General features: G+C 39.7%; 1 protein-coding gene across 1 annotated transcript in view; it reads right to left on the reverse strand.

The window, feature by feature from the left end:
• Positions 1–1,853: 1,853 nt before the first annotated feature.
• LOC110285859 (olfactory receptor 5A1-like) overlaps positions 1,854–2,612 on the reverse strand; it is a 957-nt gene continuing 198 nt past the window's right edge. Inside the window, exon 1 of the mRNA XM_021152319.2 lies at positions 1,854–2,612. This exon is cut by the window's right edge and continues 198 nt beyond it. Coding sequence (XP_021007978.1) covers positions 1,854–2,612 — 759 coding nt within the window.

Below are 2,612 nucleotides of genomic sequence, written 5' to 3' on the forward strand. Positions count from 1 at the left end.
AGCCATCTAGCCTATCCTGAAGTTTTAACAAAGGAATTTGTGTGTATGTTATAGAACTGAAACTTTTATAAAATCTATACATAATACTGGTACATCATAAACTACCAATAAGCATTTGTCCCCTTCCTTTGGTTTACATCTCTAAATTACCTACCAGGTAAACTTGATTTATTCCTTTATTAAACAGCCACATTAATCACATAGTTTGTGGGAGGATCTGCCCAGTGCTTTGGAAGAATAAAGAAGTGCTTAGATGCTAACAGTTTAGGAAAAGGCAGCCAGGAAAAACATATAGTGTCAGATGGAGATAGGTGGTCCTTAGTATTTAATCTAAGGACATATTTCTGTAGTGATTGCCTGGTATGTAGGACTCTAGGGTCAAGAAAGGCTTGACAGGAAACTATCCTGACTAAATCATCTCCTCCCATAGAAACTGCCAATAATTCATCTAGTCTTAGAAATTATCAAATGTGAACACTGTGAAATGCAAGAGTAGTAAATCAGAATATTGATAAACAGGACATTATTCACAGTTGGATGTTGTAACTCACCATGGTTTATATACACAATCATTAAAGAAGCAAGACTTCATCTACCATTTACTCTGGAATTATCTTGAAATATACAGTTAAAGATAATTTTAGTGACATATTCCATTCTCAGTCCAGGGGAAAACTGGACTCTAGTATGCAAACTCTCTGATGTAGATATCATTTTTTCAGATCATGCTCTGGAATAAGGACACCATGGGAGTGGTGACACTTCTTAGAGCATGCATGGAAATTGAGACAAGGCTAATAGTAGGAAAGCCTGACACCAAGGTTCAGGGAGACTGCAGACAGAACATATACTAGGAGCCATATACAGTCAAGAGTGAAACCTGATCTCATGAACAGATGCAAAATCAGAGTGTATCATGGAAGTTTTTCTCTTCCAGCTGGTCATACATAGTCCTGAGGAGATTTCAGGCCTGGACCTCATGCCACTCTATTTCCAGTTGCATCCAAACTTTTGATATTGTAACATGGCACCATCTACAAAATTCATGACTGAGAACACAACTGAGTTTTAAAATTTTTTTCCCAAAATTGTTTTATAACGTTCAAGTATGTTTGCAATTTTGCATTGGGTCACATTGATTACCATCTTTGGTTACATGTAACCCCTGGACTGAGAGTTGGAATCCCAAGTGTAGGGCCTCTCATATGCTCTATCCTTGCTTTCTCCTCAGATATAAAAGTCGGTGGACTTGGCTCCTTGTATCTGGCCTCTGTGAACTTTATGACTGCACACTGTTATCCTCTACTCTTCCTAAACATAGTTTACAGGTGCCCCTCTACTTTCCTGCCTCTGAGTTATCATTATTGAAATCATGTCTGTTGGGACTCTTGGGTTCCTAATCCAAAGTTAATATTTCTAGTTAGCACCAAATGTGGACAGGTAGTAATTCAAGACAAGGGGACAGACAATATATCCCAAGAGGTAAGAGAACTAGCAAGAACTATGTTTTATTGTAATGAAGACATCAATAAATGACATGTCCCTATTACTAGGCTTTGACTCATGTCCCTAAGACATGGTATCTTGAATTCAGCACCTGGGAGCCTATGGTAGACAAATACCATCAAACACATGTGACCAAATTTTAAATCTAAGACAAGCCCATAACAAGAACAAAATAAATATCCATAAATATCCATTAAGCACAATTGCCCAGTAGATATGTTTGTTGAGGAGGTCTTGCTTGAAATAGCTTCTTTAACTTACTACCAATTATCTGAGCCACATTATTATTTTATTATTTACATTCAACAAAAGGCTTAAGTTAGTATGTGTTCTTTTTGAACTAGGAACTACATAGCACAGAGACAGGACATCTGCTTGTTCCTCTTCTTGAGTTTCTTCAATGCTTCTTTGATCTCCTTATTTCTTAGGCTATAAATGATAGGGTTCAACATGGGAATCACTGCACCATAGAACATGGACACCACCTTATTTTTGTCCTGTGAGTATCCAGCATTAGAATGGAGGTATGAGAAGAGACCAGAGCCATAGAAAAGGATCACTGTAGTCAGATGAGAGGCACAGGTGTTGAAAGCTTTCATCTGCCCATGGGTTGAATGAATCCTCATGACGGCAGCAATGATGTAGCCATAGGAGACCAAGACAACCAGTGCTGATGCCCCACCAACCACACACACAACCAGGAAGTTCACTACTTGGCTGAAAAAAGTGCTAGAGCAAGACAAGGACATCAGGGGTGGCAAGTCACAGAAAAAATGATTAATGATCCGCGACCCACAGAAATGAAGTCGGAATATGGAGCTGGTTTGGATCAAGCCAGTGAGGAACCCTCCTGTGTATACTGTGATGGCCATCCCCACACAGATGGTGGGTGACATGAGGGATGGATAGAGTAGAGGGTTGGAGATAGCAACGTATCTGTCATATGCCATGGCTGCCAGGAGACAGCACTCAGTACCTCCCATTCCAACAAAGAAGAAAAGCTGTATAGCACAGCCTATAAAGGTGATGGACTTCTGCTCCCTAAAGAAATCACAGAGCATCTTAGGGGCTATGGAGGAGGTGTATGAGACATCAACAAAGGACAG

Source organism: Mus caroli, unplaced genomic scaffold (genome assembly GCF_978045245.1).
Source record: "Mus caroli unplaced genomic scaffold, Mus_caroli_1 scaffold_20, whole genome shotgun sequence".
NCBI lineage: Eukaryota > Metazoa > Chordata > Mammalia > Rodentia > Muridae > Mus > Mus caroli.